At 45.5% G+C, this 20,064-nt stretch overlaps 1 protein-coding gene across 3 annotated transcripts in view; it reads right to left on the minus strand.

The window, feature by feature from the left end:
• TMTC2 (transmembrane O-mannosyltransferase targeting cadherins 2) overlaps positions 1 to 20,064 on the minus strand; it is a 447,032-nt gene that overhangs the window by 277,277 nt on the left and 149,691 nt on the right. Inside the window, exon 4 of one of the 3 annotated variants that reach the window (XM_063927679.1) lies at positions 17,097 to 17,225. The exons of the other annotated variants lie outside the window; for them this stretch is intronic. Coding sequence (XP_063783749.1) covers positions 17,097 to 17,225 — 129 coding nt within the window. The remainder of the gene's footprint in view (positions 1 to 17,096; positions 17,226 to 20,064) is intronic. 3 annotated transcript variants of the gene reach the window in all.

Here is a 20,064-nt window from a genome sequence, read left to right on the forward strand (position 1 = left end):
CTCAAAGAAATCTAAAACCAAAAGCTACGTCTACAAATACTTTAAGCAAGATTGTTTCTTTTAGACCAATATTCCTTTACTAATTATAAAGCATAAAAGCTGACATTAATGCTAACTCAGAAACAGTCAAACTCTTATCAAGCTAATGCAAGAAAATCCTGCAGCTATTAGCAAGGTAAGTTGAGCCATGAAGGTTGAATATCCCAAAGAGTGCTGAGACAGCTGCTGATCGCCTGAACCTTTACAATGAAAGTTATCTTATGCTTACGTGTTATCTTATTTAGCAGGTGAAAAAGAGGCTTAACAATCTTACCAAGCAGATTTTTAAAGTACAAAACTGCGGACATCATGCACTCCAAAATAAAAAAGGAAATATATTTCAAAAGGATTTACATGGGTTGTCATTGGTAGTTTTAATGCAGTGAATGCTATATTGTTTATTTCACAAGACAATGAGTGTTTGTAATTTATTCCTAAGAAAACGTCAGTTTTTAGGATATCCTGAGTAGAATCAACTAAAAGAAAAACATTTTCAGGAGTGCACTGAAGGAAACAGGGTGTGAAAACAACTTAAAAATCAGATATATACAATCAGGGTGACACTCTCACGTCACCACTATGTACAGTAGAAAAATGCATTGACAAAAGGTTTATAATATGGCATCAATACAAATGTGTCTTGACCATCTTAAACAGCATGTAATAAACTGCATAAGCTTTGTTACGCACTTCACGGGACTGCTGCCCGCTTCTTCAGACAGTTTATTCCATTTTTTCTGAAGACCCTTTTGCTGGAATCGGAATAAATGTGCTTTGCAGAGGGTCAGTGTCTAGCTCGTTAGTGCTGGGGATAGTTTAGAGTGACTCTCAATAAAGGAGATAAAAATCAGCTTATTTTGCCAAAACTATGTTTCACAGTCACAATTTATCTCTATAGTTAAAATTACCCATGAGCAAGACCACATTTGTCTTAGCTGTATCTTTCCAGTTAATGCTCATCTAATTTCAATAGGCTACAATATATATATATATATATATATATATATATATATATATACACACACACACACACACACACACACACACACAATATATATATACACAATATATATACAATATATGTGGTGCATGACACACACAAATCAGTCATTTATCAGTGTTTTTATTTTCCCTTTTCCCATCATATATAAACATAGAATTTGACGGCATTAAAGAAAAATATGGCCGATCTAGTCTCCCCTTTAGGATTATGGTATTATAGTTAGGGGTTAGAGCAGAGGTTCTCAAACGCGGTCCTCAAGGCATGGCTCAGGACAGATGGTTACATCAAATTGACTGAAGTGCTAATTAAGTCACATGTGGCCAAGCATGGATAAACTTAAAACCTGGACCATTGGGGTGCCTTGAGGACCGTGTTTGAGAATCTCTGGGTTAAAGTATTAATGTTAGGTTACTAGGGTTTAGGTTTAACGTATTAGGGTTAGTTCAGGGGTTTGGGTTAGAGGTTAGGGTAAATTTAGGGTATTTGGAATAGGGTAATAGGGTTGGTTTAGTGGTTTTGGTTAGAGGCTAGACTATTAGGGTTAGTTTTGGGGTTTGGGATAGGGTATTAGGGTTGGGTTAGTGGTTTGTGTTAGCGGTTAGGTTATTAGGGTTAGTTTAGGGGATTGGGATAGGGGTTATGGTATTAAGGATAAAAATAGGATTTTGGTTAACTACCGGTAAATCCTTTTCTCAAAGTCCGTAGAGGATGCTGGGGTCCATATTAGTACCATGGGGTATAGACGGATTCACCAGGAGCCATTGGCACTTTAAGAGTTTGAGAGTGTGGGCTGGCTGCTCCTTCTATGCCCCTCCTACCAGACTAAGTCTAGAAACTGTGCCCGAGGAGACAGACATCTTCGAGAGAAGGATTTAACAAAGAAGTGGAGAGATTCATACCAACTCACACACACAAGGCACATCAAGCCAACTTAGCTTGAGAACTCAGCAACCGCTGAAACAGTACTTACCAAGTAACAATGCAGTACTTAACTAAAAATAAAGTTGTACCGAACCAGATAACAAGTGCAGAAAAACGAAGCGCACTACGAGAAAAGTAGTATTATGGATAGGATACTAGGGTGAGGTTTAGGGTAGGGATGCTCTATATCCTGGTTTTACCAGGATTGTACCAGATTCGGGGTATGTGCCCCAGCTCAAAGAAATAGTGGTGCAGAGGGGGTGGTATAGTCATCCAATGGTCAGAAGAACAGAGCCTACAGCAGCATCAGGAAGTTTCAGGCAGGTCAGGAGAGTGTCAAGGATGGAGTACAGGAGCTGTAGGACAATCAGAAGTTTATCAAGGAAGTGTTATCTCCATGCAATGTCCAAGCAGGGTACCCAGCAAGCAGTGCCCAGGTGTTTGAATTGGAGGGGGGCCAAAAAAGTTAATCTTCAAAGCAGTTTTACCATAGCAGAGATTTCAGGTAGACTGTTATCCTACTGTTTACTTCTGTTTAACTCCTGTATAACTCTAATAATTCTTTAAATGTAAGAACACTTAGGGAAAAAAAAGAAAATACTTTGAATAAGAAAAAATACAGCAGCCCATAATGGCTGCAGCCCAGACACCAAACAATAAATAGTGGTACAAACATGTGCTGAATGATTGAACCCTACCCTCAATACCCTCTTCCCACTACAAGGCTAGCAATAAACACCACAGCAAACAAAGCCTGGGTAGCAACCCATTTACCTAGGCATTAACTAAAAGTCATGCCTTAAATCAGACTAGAGTTTGCAGATTGTCATTATTGCCAAGTTACCAAAAATAATATTCAAGAAAGTATTTCTGCTCCAGCAACATGTGCCTGGTGCAATAGTATTTACCTGTACCTGAAAAGAAATATCAGCCACATCACCATCCCTAAAAGCCAGCTGTACATAGAGCTACTAATAACTCTGGTATAACTCTTAATAATGCTTTAAATGTAAAGAAAACAAAAACACATTAAATAAGAAATAACATAGCAGCCCACGGGGAGATTTACGAAGCCTTGGAGAGTGATAAAGTGGAGAACGATAAAATGGAGAGAGATAAAGTAGCAGCCAATCAGCTCCTAACGGCAATTGTTAAAGGATGTGTTTGAAAAATGACAGCTAGGAGCTGACTGGTTGATAGTTTATCTCTCTCCACTTTATCACTCATCAAGGCCTAGTACATCTGAAAATTGGGACGTCAGCTCAATTATTCTCACACTGGGACAATTCAGACCTGATCACTGTTGTGCGAAATCGCACAGCGGCTGATTATTGAAATACTGCGCATGGATATGCACTGCAATGCACAGGCGTAATGCCAAACAGCAACAGAAAGTTGCTAAAATTTTGATCGCTAGGCGTACACAAGATGATTGACAGGAAGCGGACGTTTGAGGGTGGTAACTGCCCGTTTTCTGGTAGGGTCAGCAAAAATAAGATTTTAAACCTACCGGTAAATCTTTTTCTCCTAGTCCGTAGAGGATGCTGGGGACTCTGTAAGGACCATGGGGTATAGACGGGCTCCGCAGGAGACATGGGCACCTAAAAGAACTTTCTAGTATGGTGTGCACTGGCTTCTCCCTCTATGCCCCTCCTCCAGACCTCAGTTAGAGAACTGTGCCCAGAGGAGATGGACAACACGAGGAAAGGATTTTGTTAATATAAGGGCAAGATTCATACCAGCCCACACCAATCATACCATATAACCTGGAATACACATAACCAGTTAACAGTATGAACAAACAACAGTACCGGTCCAAGACCGAGTCTAACTGTAACATAACCCTTATGTAAGCAATAACTATATACAAGTCTTGCAGATTTTCCGCACTGGGACGGGCGCCCAGCATCCTCTACGGACTAGGAGAAAAAGATTTACTGGTAGGTTTAAAATCTTTTTTTCTCTTACGTCCTAGAGGATGCTGGGGACTCCGTAAGGACCATGGGGTTTATACCAAAGCTCCCAATCGGGCGGGAGAGTGCGGATGACTATGCAGCACCGACTGAGCAAACGCTAGGTCCTCATCAGCCAGGGTATCAAACTTGTAGAATTTAGCAAAAGTGTTTGACCCCGACCAAGTTGCTGCTCGGCAAAGCTGTAATGCCGAGACGCCCCGGGCAGCCGCCCAAGAAGAGCCCACCTTCCTAGTGGAATGGGCCTTTACTGAATGCGGTAACGGCAATCCAGCCGTAACATAAGCCTGCTGAATCGTGTTACAGATCCAGCGAGCAATAGTATGCTTCGAAGCAGGCGCACCAATCTTGTTGGCAGCATACAGGACAAACAATGCATCTGTTTTCCTAATTCTAGCCGTCCTGGCTACATACATTTTTAAGGCCCTGACTACATCCAGGGATATGGAATCCTCCAAGTCACTCGTAGCCACAGGCACCACAATAGGTTGGTTCATATGAAATGAAGACACCACCTTGGGTAAAAATTGAGGACGAGTCCTCAATTCCGCTCTATCTACGTGAAAAATCAAGTAAGGGCTCTTGTAAGACAAGGCCGCCAATTCTGACACACGCCTCGCAGATGCCAAGGCTAACAACATGACCACCTTCCAGGTGAGAAATTTCAACTCCACCGTTTTAAGGGGTTCAAACCAGTGTGATTTAAGGAACTGCAACACCACGTTCAGGTCCCATGGTGCCACCGGGGGCACAAAAGGAGGCTGGATGTGTAGTACTCCTTTTACAAATGTCTGGACTTCTGGGAGAGAAGCCAATTCCTTCTGAAAGAATATTGACAAGGCCGAAATCTGTACTTTAACAGAGCCTAACTTTAGGCCCATATCCACTCCTGTCTGTAGGTAGTGGAGAAAACGACCCAGATGGAAATCTTCCATAGGAGCATTCTTGGTTTCACACCAAGAGACATATTTCCACCAGATACGGTGATAATGTTTTACCGTCACCTCCTTCCTAGCCTTTATTAGAGTAGGTATGACCTCCTCCAGAATACCCTTCTCCGCTAGGATCCGGCGTTCAACCGCCATGCCGTCAAACGTAACCGCGGTAAGTCTTGGAACATGCAGGGCCCCTGCTGTAACAGGTTTTCCCTTAGAGGAAGAGGCCAGGGATCTTCCATGAGCATCTCCTGAAGATCTGAGTACCAGGCCCTTCGAGGCCAGTCTGGAACAATGAGTATTGTTTGTACTCTTTTTCGATTTATGATCCTCAACACTTTTGTGATGAGAGGAAGAGGAGGAAACACGTAGACCGACTGGAATACCCATGGTGTTACCAGAGCGTCTACTGCTATTGCCTGAGGGTCCCGGGACCTGGCACAATACCTCTGAAGCTTCTTGTTGAGGCGTGACGCCATCATGTCTATTTGAGGAACTCCCCAGAGATCCGTTATCTCTGCAAAGACTTCTTGATGAAGTCCCCACTCTCCTGGATGGAGATCGTGTCTGCTGAGGAAGTCTGCTACCCAGTTGTCCACTCCCGGAATGAAGACAGCTGACAGAGCGCTTACGTGATTTTCCGCCCAGCGAAGAATGCTGGTGGCTTCCGCCATCGCGACTCTGCTTCTTGTCCCGCCTTGGCGGTTCACATGAGCTTATGATGTGACATTGTCTGATTGAATCAGAACCGGTAGGTTGCGAAGAAGAATATCCGCTTGTCGAAGGCCATTGTATATGGCTCTTAGCTCCAACATGTTGACGTGTAGACAGGACTCCTGGTCTGACCATAGTCCCTGAAAATTTCTTCCTTGGGTGACTGCTCCCCATCCTCGGAGACTCGCGTCCGTGGTTACCAGGATCCAGTCCTGAATGCCGAACCTGCGACCCTCTAGAAGGTAAGCACTTTGTAGCCACCATAGAAGAGACACCCTGGCCCTGGGGGACAGTGTTATTTTTTGATGTAATTGTAGATGGGACCCGGACCATTTGTCCAGAAGATCCCATTGAAACGTCCTTGCATGGAACCTGCCGAAGGGAATGGCCTCGTAAGTTGCCACCATTTTCCCCAGAACCAGAGTGCATTGATGAGCTGACACTCTTTTCGGCTTCAGTAGTTCTCGGACCATGTTCTGGAGGTCCTGGACTTTTTCCAACGGGAGGAAAACTTTCTTTTGTTCCGTGTCCTGTATCATGCCAAGGAAGGCTAGTCGAGTTGTCGGAACCAACTGTGACTTTGGTAGATTGAGAATCCACCCATGTTGCTGAAGCACTCTCTGAGAGAGTGCCACGTTCTCCAGTAATTGCTCTCTTGATCTCGCTTTTAGCAGGAGATCGTCCAAGTATGGGATAATTGTGACTCCTCGCTTGCGCAGGATCACCATCATTTCCGCCATTATCTTGGTGAAAATCCTTGGGGCCGTGGACAGCCCAAACGGCAACGTCTGAAACTGGTAATGACAATCCTGTACCGCGAATCTCAGGTACTCCTGATGAGAGGGATATATGGGGACATGAAGGTAAGCATCCTTTATATCCAGTGACACCATAAAATCCCCCCCTTCCAGGCAGGCTATCACCGCTCGAAGCGATTCCATCTTGAATTTGAATCTTTTCAGGTACATGTTCAGGGATTTTAGGTTTAAAATGGGCCTGACCGAACCATCCGGCTTCAGGACCACAAATAGGGTTGAATAATACCCTTTTCCCTGTTGGCTCAGGGGAACCCTGATAATCACTCGCTGTTGACACAGCGTTTGAAATGCAGCTAGCACTACTTCCCGCTTTGGAGTAGAAGCTGGTAAGGCCGACTTGAAAAATCGGCGTGGGGGCACCTTTTCGAATTCCAGCTTGTAGCCCTGAGAGACTATTTCTATCACCCAAGGGTCCACGTCTGACTGAACCCAGACTTGGTTGAATAGTCAAAGGCGTGCCCCCACCTGAGCGGGCTCCCGCAGGGGAGCCCCAGCGTCATGTGGTGGACTTAGCGGAAGCCGGGGAGGACTTCTGCTCTTGGGAACCAGCCGCAGCAGGTGTCCTCTTGCCTCTACCCTTACCTCTGGCGAGGAAAGAGGAGCCCCGACCTCTTCTGGATCTATGCGACCGAAAGGACTGCATCTGATATTGTGGGGGTTTCTTTTGCTGTTGGGGAACAAAAGGTAAAAAGGTCGACTTACCTGCGGCAGCTGTAGAGATCAGGTCCGCGAGGCCGTCCCCAAACAATACATCACCTTTGTAAGGTAAAACCTCCATATGCCTTTTTGAGTCTGCATCCCCCGTCCATTGGCGGATCCACAAGGCTCTTCTTGCCGAAATAGCCATAGCATTGGCTCTTGAACTCAGTAAACCAATGTCTCTTTGAGCGTCCCTCATATATAAGACTGCGTCCTTAATATGAGCTAATGTTAACAAAATTGTATCCTTATCTAGGGTATCAAGGTCAGCTGACAGTGTATCTGTCCAAGCTGCTACTGCACTACATACCCATGCCGACGCAATTGCCGGTCTAAGCAAAGTACCAGTATGACTGTAGATAGACTTTAGTGTAGTCTCTTGCCTGCGGTCTGCAGGGTCCTTGAGGGCCGCTGTGTCAGGGGACGGTAGCGCCACCTTCTTGGAAAGGCGTGTTAAGGCTTTGTCCACTGTGGGAGAGGATTCCCAACGTACCCTGTCCTGTGTAGGGAAAGGGTACGCCATAAGAACCCTTTTGGGAATCTGCAGTTTCTTATCTGGAGTTTACCAAGCTTTTTCACATAACTCATTAATTTTTTCATGGGAAGGAGGAAAGTTTATAACCTGTTTCTTGCCCTTAAACATGTGTATCCTCGTGTCGGGCACCGAGGGCTCATCAGTGATATGTAACACATATTTTATTGCAATAATCATGCACTGAATACTTTGTCACCCTGGGGTGCAACCTTACTTCATCATAGTCGACACTGGAATCAGAGTCCGTGTCGGTATCTGTGTCCCTTATTTGTGAGAAGGGACATTTCTGAGACCCCGATGGGTCCTGTGAGTCGGCACAATCTGTAGATTGATTACCTGCCGACGCTCTGGACTCTGCTTTGTCCAGTCTTTCATGCAGTGAAGCTACACTAGCATTTAACATATGCCACATATTCATCCAATCATGAGTCGGCATCGCCGACTGAGACACACCACTCATCTGTTCCACCTCCTCTTTGGATAAGCCTTCCGTTTCAGACATGCCGACACACGTACCGACACCCCACACACACACTGGGATATAACTATAAGAGTACAATTCCCCAAAGAAGGCCCTTTGGAGAGACAGAGAGAGAGTGTGCCAGCACACACCAGCGCCAACTGACCCAGGGAAAAAAAACCCAGATAGCGCTTTTACATATAAATGTATACAGAATTCCCCACTCACTGCGCTTTAAATATGTGCCCCCCTTTCTTATTTTCAGCCCTCTGATGTTCAGCAGGGGAGAGTCCAGGGAGCCAGCCTCTGTGGAGAAAATGGCGCTGGTTAGTGCTGAGGGATCAAGCTCTGCCCCCTCGCACGGCAGGCTTCGGTCCCGCTCGAGATTTTGAAGAAAATGGCGGGGATTCGTAGTTTACTGCCCCGCAGCCTAACTACATGCTTCTTGCCTAAAAACGAGGTTTATTGCTGCCCAGGGCGCCCCCCCCCCGCGCGCCCTGCACCCATCAGTGCCATGTGTGTGTGTAAGTGTGGGAGCAATGGCGCGCAGCTTCCTGCTGCGCGCTTACCTCATGAAGATCTGAAGTCTTCTGCCGCCTGACGTCTTCTTATGATCTGTCATACTCACCTGGCTTCTTTTTTCTGGCATCTGTGAGGAGGATGGCGGCGCGGCTCCGGGACGAACCCCAGGGTGAGACCTGTGTTCCGACTCCCTCTGGAGCTAATGGTGTCCAGTAGCCTAAGAAGCAGAGCCCTTAACTCTTAAGAAGTGGGTCTGCTTCTCTCCCCTCAGTCCCACGATGCAGGGAGTCTGTTGCCAGCAGAGCTCCCTGAAAATAAAAAACCTAACAAAATTATTTTTACAGAAAACTCAGGACAGCACCTGTAATGCACCCTATCTCCTCTGGGTACAAGATCTAACTGGGGTCTGGAGGAGGGGCATAGAGGGAGGAGCCAGTGCACACCATACTAGAAAGTTCTTTTAGGTGCCCATGTCTCCTGCGGAGCCCGTCTATACCCCATGGTCCTTACGGAGTCCCCAGCATCCTCTAGGACGTAAGAGAAAACACAGACTTTCCAAAGCGTTTTCTGGGAGGGTGTGTGACGTCAACTCCGGCCACGAACAGCCTGATTCTATCGCCCTGGAGGAGTAAGTCCTGGGCTAAGCACAGACTGGAAAAATTATTCGATGGTGAGTTGCGAACAGATTTGCAGCTGTCTGGCGAAGTTTTCGCACGCCGTACGCATGCATTCGCACACTTGCACAGGATGAGTTTTCACTCTCTATGGGCGGCGACTATCTGATCGGAGCCCTCTGCAAATTTGCAGAGGAGCGATCAGTTCTGAATTAGGTCCATTGTCTTTTGTTTTCCATAAGCATTTTGTATCTGTTTAACTGCATTACTGGTCATATCCTTAAGGGGGGTACACACGGAGAGATCCGTGTTTAAAATCTAAGCAATCTGACTAGATTGCTTAGATTTTAAGCAGGGATCTGCCGTGTGTATGCCCCCCCCAGCGATAGCGATGCGCGGCCGCGCGCGTCGTTATCGCCGGTGCTAGATTGAGCATGCAGGCTCAAACTAGCGGGTCGCTCACTTCAGCGCTGTGTGAAGTGAGCGGCCCCCCGTCCGCCGCCCCCCCCCCCCCTCGCTCAGCACATCGCGCTGTGCTGAACGGTCTGTGTTAAGATGGCTCAGCACACATCTCTCCCGTCAGTAACCCCCTTAAGATTCACTTACACAAGACTACATAAAAATCTAAACATAAGTAGCTTTATCATTTTATCCAATTAAAAAGTAGTGTTCCTATATCAAAATATCAGAAGACACAATTTATGCAAAATTAAATAACTATCTTATTTTAGATTTTTCTAAAGATTGTCAACAGTGTTAATTAACACTACAGTAAACACACAAAAGGTACTGATTAGCTCATTAGAATAATTAGCACATTACCGTATTTTACAATTAACAACATAGCCCTAATAATTGGCAGTTAGCAGCAACTGGAAACAGATTAGTTTAGAGGAATTGAGGAGATGATTGTTTTTCTATCACAAGGCAAGATTAATGTGTCCTAATCTCTAGTGTTTTCAGCAAATTGGGAGAAGATATACCGAATACATTACACATTGTTTATTCAGTTATCCATTTTGCAAAGAACACAATAATCAGAAGTCAAATAATAACATGTAACAAAATATATCACCACTTCCTCCAATAGACTATTCAACAAATTGGAAACTCATCTTTACTGGGCTTCCACCTATGACTACTCAAACAGAAAATAAAACAGATCCCATTACCATATATCATGCATTAAAAATTAAATGAGGTTAGCTTGAATTCTAAAGATCACAAAAAGCATAATTAATTAATTAATTTCATGGAGAGCTACACTTTTTAGTATATACCATTTCAAGGGTAGCAGAAAGATTTTTTTTACTAGTTGAACAGCAGGCACTCATCAGTAACGGATAACCTGCAAAGCGACCTAAATGGGCACCTCTGGCCTGACCAGACACTTTTTCCTGCTAACTACCAATGGCACAATTACAATATCTTCATTGGCTAGCTTCTGATGTAGGACCAGAAGCAGAAAAAAAACTTTAAAACTTCCACCAATGTGTGCATGCACGGAAGTGATGGTGACACAAGGTCGACAATAAACCTCTGTTCTTCAAAGTAATTAATAGAAATCACCAATAACATTTGAGGTGCTAAATAAGTAGTGAAAATTGTCTTTCAACAAGAGTTTTGTAAACACTGAAATGATCACTCTAAATGGGTTCTCAGATGCGACTGGTTCACAGCATAATATATCACTGTAAACTGTTGTCATAAACAGAACACCTTTTTGAGAGCTTCTGTGCATAACATGGGCATGCATCCTAAATCTAAATTCAATGAAAGCCCAAAACCTAAAATATTTATTTGTATTAAAGGCTCATTTACAGTGCTATATATATATATATATTAGAGATGAGCGACTGAAATTTTTCGGGTTTTGTGTTTTGGTTTTGGGTTCGGTTCCGCGGCCGTGTTTTGGGTTCGAACGCGTTTTGGCAAAACCTCACCGAATTTTTTTTGTCGGATTCGGGTGTGTTTTGGATTCGGGTGTTTTTTTCCAAAAACACTAAAAAACAGCTTAAATCATAGAATTTGGGGGTCATTTTGATCCCAAAGTATTATTAACCTCAAAAACCATAATTTACACTCATTTTCAGTCTATTCTGAATACCTCACACCTCACAATATTATTTTTAGTCCTAAAATTTGCACCGAGGTCGCTGTGTGAGTAAGATAAGCGACCCTAGTGGCCGACACAAACACCGGGCCCATCTAGGAGTGGCACTGCAGTGTCACGCAGGATGTCCCTTCCAAAAAACCCTCCCCAAACAGCACATGACGCAAAGAAAAAAAGAGGCGCAATGAGGTAGCTGTGTGAGTAAGATTAGCGACCCTAGTGGCCGACACAAACACCGGGCCCATCTAGGAGTGGCACTGCAGTGTCACGCAGGATGGCCCTTCCAAAAAACCCTCCCCAAACAGCACATGACGCAAAGAAAAAAAGAGGCGCAATGAGGTAGCTGTGTGAGTAAGATTAGCGACCCTAGTGGCCGACACAAACACCGGGCCCATCTAGGAGTGGCACTGCAGTGTCACGCAGGATGGCCCTTCCAAAAAACCCTCCCCAAACAGCACATGACGCAAAGAAAAAAAGAGGCGCAATGAGGTAGCTGACTGTGTGAGTAAGATTAGCGACCCTAGTGGCCGACACAAACACCGGGCCCATCTAGGAGTGGCACTGCAGTGTCACGCAGGATGTCCCTTCCAAAAAACCCTCCCCAATCAGCACATGATACAAAGAAAAAGAAAAGAAAAAAGAGGTGCAAGATGGAATTGTCCTTGGGCCCTCCCACCCACCCTTATGTTGTATAAACAGGACATGCACACTTTAACCAACCCATCATTTCAGTGACAGGGTCTGCCACACGACTGTGACTGATATGACGGGTTGGTTTGGACCCCCCCCCAAAAAAGAAGCAATTAATCTCTCCTTGCACAAACTGGCTCTACAGAGGCAAGATGTCCACCTCATCTTCACCCTCCGATATATCACCGTGTACATCCCCCTCCTCACAGATTATCAATTCGTCCCCACTGGAATCCACCATCTCAGCTCCCTGTGTACTTTGTGGAGGCAATTGCTGCTGGTCAATGTCTCCGCGGAGGAATTGATTATAATTCATTTTAATGAACATCATCTTCTCCACATTTTCTGGATGTAACCTCGTACGCCGATTGCTGACAAGGTGAGCGGCGGCACTAAACACTCTTTCGGAGTACACACTTGTGGGAGGGCAACTTAGGTAGAATAAAGCCAGTTTGTGCAAGGGCCTCCAAATTGCCTCTTTTTCCTGCCAGTATAAGTACGGACTGTGTGACGTGCCTACTTGGATGCGGTCACTCATATAATCCTCCACCATTCTATCAATGTTGAGAGAATCATATGCAGTGACAGTAGACGACATGTCCGTAATCGTTGTCAGGTCCTTCAGTCCGGACCAGATGTCAGCATCAGCAGTCGCTCCAGACTGCCCTGCATCACCGCCAGCGGGTGGGCTCGGAATTCTGAGCCTTTTCCTCGCACCCCCAGTTGCGGGAGAATGTGAAGGAGGAGATGTTGACAGGTCGCGTTCCGCTTGACTTGACAATTTTGTCACCAGCAGGTCTTTCAACCCCAGCAGACCTGTGTCTGCCGGAAAGAGAGATCCAAGGTAGGCTTTAAATCTAGGATCGAGCACGGTGGCCAAAATGTAGTGCTCTGATTTCAACAGATTGACCACCCGTGAATCCTTGTTAAGCGAATTAAGGGCTGCATCCACAAGTCCCACATGCCTAGCGGAATCGCTCCGTGTTAGCTCCTCCTTCAATGCCTCCAGCTTCTTCTGCAAAAGCCTGATGAGGGGAATGACCTGACTCAGGCTGGCAGTGTCTGAACTGACTTCACGTGTGGCAAGTTCAAAGGGCATCAGAACCTTGCACAACGTTGAAATCATTCTCCACTGCACTTGAGACAGGTGCATTCCACCTACTATATCGTGCTCAATTGTATAGGCTTGAATGGCCTTTTGCTGCTCCTCCAACCTCTGAAGCATATAGAGGGTTGAATTCCACCTCGTTACCACTTCTTGCTTCAGATGATGGCAGGGCAGGTTCAGTAGTTTTTGGTGGTGCTCCAGTTTTCTGTACGTGGTGCCTGTACGCCGAAAGTGTCCCGCAATTCTTCTGGCCACCGACAGCATCTCTTGCACGCCCCTGTCGTTTTTTAAAAAATTCTGCACCACCAAATTCAAGGTATGTGCAAAACATGGGACGTGCTGGAATTGGCCCAGATTTAATGCACACACAATATTGCTGGCGTTGTCCGATGCCACAAATCCACAGGAGAGTCCAATTGGGGTAAGCCATTCCGCGATGATCTTCCTCAGTTGCCGTAAGAGGTTTTCAGCTGTGTGCGTATTCTGGAAAGCGGTGATACAAAGCGTAGCCTGCCTAGGAAAGAGTTGGCGTTTGCGAGATGCTGCTACTGGTGCCGCCGCTGCTGTTCTTGCGGCGGGAGTCCATACATCTACCCAGTGGGCTGTCACAGTCATATAGTCCTGACCCTGCCCTGCTCCACTTGTCCACATGTCCGTGGTTAAGTGGACATTGGGTACAGCTGCATTTTTTAGGACACTGGTGACTCTTTTTCTGAGGTCTGTGTACATTTTCGGTATCGCCTGCCTAGAGAAATGGAACCTAGATGGTATTTGGTACCGGGGACACAGTACCTCCAACAAGTCTCTAGTTGGCTCTGCAGTAATGATGGATACCGGAACCACGTTTCTCACCACCCAGGATGCCAAGGCCTCAGTTATCCGCTTTGCAGTAGGATGACTGCTGTGATATTTCATCTTCCTCGCAAAGGACTGTTGAACAGTCAATTGCTTACTGGAAGTAGTACAAGTGGGCTTACGACTTCCCCTCTGGGATGACCATCGACTCCCAGCGGCAACAACAGCAGCGCCAGCAGCAGTAGGCGTTACACGCAAGGATGCATCGGAGGAATCCCAGGCAGGAGAGGACTCGTCAGAATTGCCAGTGACATGGCCTGCAGGACTATTGGCATTCCTGGGGAAGGAGGAAATTGACACTGAGGGAGTTGGTGGGGTGGTTTGCGTGAGCTTGGTTACAAGAGGAAGGGATTTACTGGTCAGTGGACTGCTTCCGCTGTCACCCAAAGTTTTTGAACTTGTCACTGACTTATTATGAATGCGCTGCAGGTGACGTATAAGGGAGGATGTTCCGAGGTGGTTAACGTCCTTACCCCTACTTATTACAGCTTGACAAAGGGAACACACGGCTTGACACCTGTTGTCCGCATTTCTGGTGAAATACCTCCACACCGAAGAGCTGATTTTTTTGGTATTTTCACCTGGCATGTCAACGGCCATATTCCTCCCACGGACAACAGGTGTCTCCCCGGGTGCCTGACTTAAACAAACCACCTCACCATCAGAATCCTCCTGGTCAATTTCCTCCCCAGCGCCAGCAACACCCATATCCTCCTCATCCTGGTGTACTTCAACACTGACATCTTCAATCTGACTATCAGGAACTGGACTGCGGGTGCTCCTTCCAGCACTTGCAGGGGGCGTGCAAATGGTGGAAGGCGCATGCTCTTCACGTCCAGTGTTGGGAAGGTCAGGCATCGCAACCGACACAATTGGACTCTCCTTGTGGATTTGGGATTTCGAAGAATGCACAGTTCTTTGCTGTGCTGCTTTTGCCAGCTTGAGTCTTTTCATTTTTCTAGCGAGAGGCTGAGTGCTTCCATCCTCATGTGAAGCTGAACCACTAGCCATGAACATAGGCCAGGGCCTCAGCCGTTCCTTGCCACTCCGTGTGGTAAATGGCATATTGGCAAGTTTACGCTTCTCCTCCGACAATTTTATTTTAGGTTTTGGAGTCCTTTTTTTACTGATATTTGGTGTTTTGGATTTGACATGCTCTGTACTATGACATTGGGCATCGGCCTTGGCAGACGACGTTGCTGGCATTTCATCGTCTCGGCCATGACTAGTGGCAGCAGCTTCAGCACGAGGTGGAAGTGGATCTTGATCTTTCCCTAATTTTGGAACCTCAACATTTTTGTTTTCCATATTTTAATAGGCACAACTAAAAGGCACCTCAGGTAAACAATGGAGATGGATGGATTGGATACTAGTATACAATTATGGACGGGCTGCCGAGTGCCGACACAGAGGTAGCCACAGCCGTGAACTACCGCACTGTACTGTGTCTGCTGCTAATATATAGACTGGTTGATAAAGAGATAGTATACTCGTAACTAGTATGTATGTATAAAGAAAGAAAAAAAAACCACGGTTAGGTGGTATATACAATTATGGACGGGCTGCCGAGTGCCGACACAGAGGTAGCCACAGCCGTGAACTACCGCACTGTACTGTGTCTGCTGCTAATATAGACTGGTTGATAAAGAGATAGTATACTCGTAACTAGTATGTATGTATAAAGAAAGAAAAAAAAACCACGGTTAGGTGGTATATACAATTATGGACGGGCTGCCGAGTGCCGACACAGAGGTAGCCACAGCCGTGAACTACCGCACTGTACTGTGTCTGCTGCTAATATATAGACTGGTTGATAAAGAGATAGTATACTCGTAACTAGTATGTATGTATAAAGAAAGAAAAAAAAACCACGGTTAGGTGGTATATACAATTATGGACGGGCTGCCGAGTGCCGACACAGAGGTAGCCACAGCCGTGAACTACCGCACTGTACTGTGTCTGCTGCTAATATATAGACTGGTTGATAAAGAGATAGTATACTCGTAACTAGTATGTATGTATAAAGAAAGAAAAAAAAACCACGGTTAGGTGGTATATACAATTATGGACGGGCTGCCGAGTGCCGACACAGAGGTAGCCACAGCCGTGAACTACCGCACTGTACTGTGTCTGCTGCTAATATATAGACTGGTTGATAAAGAGATAGTATACTCGTAACTAGTATGTATGTATAAAGAAAGAAAAAAAAACCACGGTTAGGTGGTATATACAATTATGGACGGGCTGCCGAGTGCCGACACAGAGGTAGCCACAGCCGTGAACTACCGCACTGTACTGTGTCTGCTGCTAATATAGACTGGTTGATAAAGAGATAGAATACTACTAATATTATATACTGGTGGTCAGGTCACTGGTCACTAGTCGCAGTGGCACTCCTGCAGCAAAAGTGTGCACTGTTTAATTTTAATATAATATTATGTACTCCTGGCTCCTGCTATAACCTATAACTGGCACTGCAGTAGTGCTCCCCAGTCTCCCCCACAATTATAAGCTGTGTGAGCTGAGCAGTCAGACAGATATATAATATATATAGATGATGCAGCACACTGGCCTGAGCCTGAGCAGTGCACACAGATATGGTATGTGACTGACTGAGTCACTGTGTGTATCGCTTTTTTCAGGCAGAGAACGGATATATTAAATAAACTGCACTGTGTGTCTGGTGGTCACTCACTATATAATATATTATGTACTCCTGGCTCCTGCTATAACCTATAACTGGCACTGCAGTAGTGCTCCCCAGTCTCCCCCACAATTATAAGCTGTGTGAGCTGAGCAGTCAGACAGATATATATAATATTATATATAGGTAGCAGGTATGGCTCGGCACTCACTATCGTGGGTATGGTTATTTGCTGCGGTGCCCTCTGGGAATCAAGCAAGATCCATAGTAGCAAAGAGGAAATCAGCGGCACTCTGCAGACTGTTCAATAGAGTAAAAAGTCTTTAATCCGGTCCTACGCCGTTTCGGGGACTGCGCCCCGTCTTCAGGGACAAGTGATACACAAATACAATACAGATAGAACACACTTATATACACACCCTAGTAGGTACTCAGTACCTGGATTGGACTCACCTGTCCCGCGCTGGCGCCCGCGTCCCACCCTTCTGACCGAATGCTCGCGTCTCCGTGCGATGACGTCAGGAGGCCGCGACGGGCAGGGAGCCAATCCGCTGCAGTGTGAGAAACGTTGCCTAGTAACCGCTGTAATCAAAACAACACCGCGGTTACTCTCATGCATTGTACACAGAACTTAAAAACGCTGACAATCACATCGTTGATCACACTGGACAAACAGACACTAACATACATCAATTAAAAGACATGGTGCAGATGTTTTAGCTAAACAATTCCCAGCTACACAGTAGATACTAAAATCCTAGAACGTAAATTTAAGTTGCTTAGACAATCAACCGTGATAGCATTCACTTTGAATAATGTTGTTATTTTTAAGCAACTAAATAATTCAATTAATGGCGTTTAGAGATACCTTCTAATGGCAAGATTAAAGTAATTAGTAATAAGAAGATATGTCTTACCATGAGGATGCTAAATCCTAACAGTCATTATAAGAAACATTGCAAGCCCAATGTTTCATTTAGTCCCTTTGGTGACAAAGTACCTAGGGTATATATCCACCTACTTTCACGTTGCATGAGGATTTTATTACGGTCCCCACCACGATGTGAAAGAGGGACATGGTCTATTATGATTGCTCTCATGCTGGCTATCGTGTGTCTTGCAGCCAGACAGTGACGGGCAATGGGCTGCTCACTCTCGCCTTTTTCAAACGCTTGTTTTATGGCACTACGGTGTAGTGCCATCCTTTCTCTGAACTGTCTTTGTGTCTTGCCTACATAGGCCAGTCCACAGGGACATTTCAGCATGTAAATTACATGTGTTGTAGTACAGGTAACCCTGTGATGAATCTTATATTGTTTTCCTGTGGTGGGGTGACTGAATGTTGGGCCTGTCATTAGTGTGTTACAGGTCGAGCACCCCAGACAACGAAAGCATCCCGCTTTGGGGCGCAAGAAATGAGATGATATCTGTTTGGTTAGTGGAAATACATCCAATTTAACTACTTTATCCGAGATGCTAGGTCCCTTGGTGTAACTAGGGAGTAATCGAGTGCCAAATAAAGATGGTAATGATTGGTCAGTATTTACCAGTGGCCATAATTTCTTGGCCTGCCGGACTATGGAGGTGGTGGCAGTAGTATAACGGTTAACCCACGGGATTTTAGGGGCCTCGTGTGTAGTGGCTATCGGGGAAGCTGCTTCAGAAGTCAATAAAGACTCCCTGGTCAAACGCATTACCTTATGCTTATTAGCCAAAAGTTCCTCTCGTGGGTACCCTCTTAATTGAAATTTATCCACCATCTGTTCTAGTGCCTCCTCTAATTGCTGTGGGTCAGAAATGATACGTCTAGCCCTCAGCATTTGCGAATATGGCAAACCCTTACGTGTAGAATATGGATGAAAGCTGGCGTGATGTAGTGCCGAATTCCTGTCAGTAGGTTTGACATATAGGTTGGTATGTAGTTGCCCTGATGATAACTGAATGGCAACATCTAAAAAGTGAATCTGGGTCTCAGACATCTGGTAAGTAAGCTTAACTGGCCCATCGGTGGCGTTGTGCCCATCTAATAATGCCGATAAGGTCTCAGCGCTACCCCTCCAAAAGATCAATAAGTCATCTATGTATCTCTTGTAAAAATACATAGATGATTGTGCGTTAGAACCAAACAGAGCAGTCTCCACAGTATACATGTAGGCATTAGCATACGATGGGGCCACTGGGGACCCCATCGCACAGCCAGCTAGCTGTAAATACATGCGCCCATTAAATGTGAAATAATTGCGCGTCAATACTAATGTTAATAGCTGTAAAAAAACATCAATTGGGGGACCCTTGTACAATGGGTTATCAGTAATGAGATGCCGTACAGCCTCCACACCTGCATCATGTGGGATGCAGGTGTAGAGGCTGGTGACATCTGCACTACACAATGTTAAGTGATCAGCCGGTAGCACCATTTGTTTTAGATAAACTAACAAGGAGGTGGTATCCTTCAAGTATGAAGGTACCGCTTGGATGCACGGATTTAAATATGCATCCAGGAAGATTGCCACTGGATGGTATAGGGAATTTCTGGCCGATACAATCGGACGTCCTGGGGGATTAGTCAATGACTTGTGCACTTTTGGGACTGTATAAAACAGTGGTACAGTCGGGTGGTTGACTGTCATAGCTTGTACTTGTTCTAGGCTCAGAGAGCCTGTTGACGCTGCTTGTGACAGGAAAGTGTCCAGCTCCTTTTTGTACTTGATCGTTGGATCAAAGGCCAATACTTTGTATGTCGCTGCATCTGATAACTGTCGATTATTTTCTATCAGGTAGTCCGTCAGATCTTGTATGACAACTGCACCACCTTTGTCCGCATCCCTTATAATTAAATCAGTCCTGGAAGACAAATCTTTCAGAGCACTCCTCTCATCCAAGCTAAGATTTGGAAAACTTGAGTGGTTAAATGCTTGTTGATACGATTGTTCCATCATACGTGAGAAGGTACGTATTGATGGGTTATTTGTACTTGGGTCAAACTTGGAGCGAGGTGCTGCTCTCTTTAACTTTTCTGGAATGATGGATGTCGGTATAGGCGCTTTATTTATCCCGAAATGGTCCTTCAGGCGTAATGTTCTGTTAAATTTATAATTTTCAACCTGTGCTGCAAAAGCATCTGGTTTAACAGTTGGAACGAATGACAGGCCTCTGGATAATACTTTAAGCTCAGCTGAAGTAAGTGGGGTAGATGACAGGTTTATTACCAACTCGGTCAACGGCGTGGAGGACGCCTTGTGTTGTAACCTCTTGTTCTGCCCCGACCGCCTCGTCCTCGTCCGGGAGTAGGGCGATTGCCCGACCGTGTTGCTACTCCTAAAGGGTAGGACGCTTGATTGGAAGTAGAAGGGGTGCTTGTTTGTTCCCCATCTGTCGCTGAAGTGCTGGAATCCGAGTAGTCATAGCGTGGTTGTCGTTG

Source organism: Pseudophryne corroboree, chromosome 6 (genome assembly GCF_028390025.1).
Source record: "Pseudophryne corroboree isolate aPseCor3 chromosome 6, aPseCor3.hap2, whole genome shotgun sequence".
NCBI lineage: Eukaryota > Metazoa > Chordata > Amphibia > Anura > Myobatrachidae > Pseudophryne > Pseudophryne corroboree.